Raw genomic sequence first — 1763 nt, forward strand, 5'->3', positions numbered from 1 at the left:
TATAAATGTTATAAGACTACTCTTAACAACATTTCAAGTCATGAACATTCCAGAATCGCCAGTAAATGACGAAGAAATACAAATCAAAGAAAGTTTTGAAAATATTTTACTCAATGCTATGAACGAATACTCCGGAGTCGAAATGGTCGAAGAAAGTCCTTTGCATTTCCAAGAACCGTATAAAGATTGGACGATGGAAGTCGTGGAAGATAAAGAGTGGGCAAATGCACTAGTTGATCAAGAAACACCTATCGACGAATGCACTAAGGATGTTGAAGATTTATCTTATGAATTGAATATAAATTGAAAGCCGTCGAGTACTGGCGTAGTGGCAAAAAGAAATTTAAGTTTAGACAGTGTTAGACAAAAATTTAGAAAGGTACAATCTGTGCGACAGTTACGAAGATGGGCTCATACTTTAAATCAGGGAGGGACTTATAAGGAAAAATTAGCAAAAATTTGTGAATATACATTACAAAATTTCAAAGCAGCTATAGATGCAGGTTTAATCGTACATGATTGTGACATAAAAAGATGGGCCTTACAAGCTCAAAAAGAAATTGGTGCGGAAGATTTCCGTTTTAAAGCATCAACAAAGTGGATCGCGTCATTCAAAAGAGCACATCGCATCGTATCAAGAAAAATAAATAAGTTTATCACGTCCAAAACCATTGAAGATAGTAAATCATTAAAACAGCAAGCTGAGGAATTCGTCAATAATGTAAAACAAAAAATTAAAATTTATGAATTAGCAAACGTATATAATTCAGATCAAAGTGGTTTTCAGTTGGAAATGCATTCCGGTCGAACTTTAGCTGTTGAAGGAGAGAAGCAAGTAGAATGTCTTGTACAATATGTTACTTCTACTACTCATAGTTACACAGTTCAACCAACTGTATCCGCTGATGGAAAGCTTTTATCCCCACTTTTTTTGGTTCTAAAAGAACCAAGTGGTAAATTTGGACCAATAGTTGAAACAACACTTTTTAGACCTCATAATGTATACATAGAAGCATCAAAATCAGGAAAACTTACATCAGGTACGAATTATTCTTTATTTTTTTTTCTGGTTTGCGCATAAGTTATTGTTGATACAAATAGTTCATATTTTTCAATTTTCAGATCATTTCAAAATTTGGTTGGAGAGGGTGTTTTTTCCAAATGTGGGCCCAAAATCTTTATTACTAATTGACTCATGGACTGGGCATTGTCCTCAAGTTGTACAAAGCGTTAAACCAACAAATAAAGATACTGAAGTAATGATCTTACCAAAAGATACAACTGGGAAAATTCAACCGCTTGATGTTTTTGGATTCCGAGTATGGAAAAATTTTGTTCGATATTTTTCGGATCGTACAGTTTTGATGAATTTGGATATAAACTTGCATTTACGAAATAACATTATAAAATTACAATCACTTACACATATCCAATTGTCATCTCCTCGGTACATAAATTTATTCAAGTACTCGTGGTACAAAAGTGGCTACACAGAAGTAAAACCAGATGAGTTCGAAAATCCTGTGGATTTTGCATTTCACGGATCATGCAATTCTCATTGTGAGGTTCCTGGTTGTCAAAATATAGCAATTATCCGCTGTTCATGGTGCAAAAAGTCGTTGTGTTTTCAACATTTTTTTCATGAACATCACGATTGCAAAACATATATTGAATAGATCTGCATATGACAAAATGATGAATTTAAGTATTAAATTTCATAAACATCAGAAATATTAAATATTTTTGTAAAAAATCATTTGTAA

The 1763-nt window shown here is 32.9% G+C and overlaps 1 protein-coding gene across 1 annotated transcript; it reads left to right on the forward strand.

Moving 5' to 3' along the window:
* Window positions 1-340: 340 nt before the first annotated feature.
* LOC123260653 lies at window positions 341-1763 on the forward strand. Its single transcript, XM_044721885.1, has 2 exons — window positions 341-1040; window positions 1123-1763. Exons 1-2 carry the CDS (start codon window positions 794-796, stop codon window positions 1674-1676), a joined length of 801 nt encoding a protein of 266 aa, XP_044577820.1. The 5' UTR covers window positions 341-793; the 3' UTR covers window positions 1677-1763.

This window comes from Cotesia glomerata, linkage group LG3 (assembly GCF_020080835.1).
Source record: "Cotesia glomerata isolate CgM1 linkage group LG3, MPM_Cglom_v2.3, whole genome shotgun sequence".
Classification (NCBI taxonomy): domain Eukaryota; kingdom Metazoa; phylum Arthropoda; class Insecta; order Hymenoptera; family Braconidae; genus Cotesia; species Cotesia glomerata.

Coding starts and splice junctions, on each gene's coding strand:
- LOC123260653 (XM_044721885.1), top strand. CDS start 794: ATGCATTCCGGTCGAACTTTAGCTGTTGAAGGAGAGAAGCAAGTAGAA. Junction 1,041..1,122: donor ATCAGGAAAACTTACATCAG/GTACGAATTATT, acceptor TTCAATTTTCAG/ATCATTTCAAAATTTGGTTG.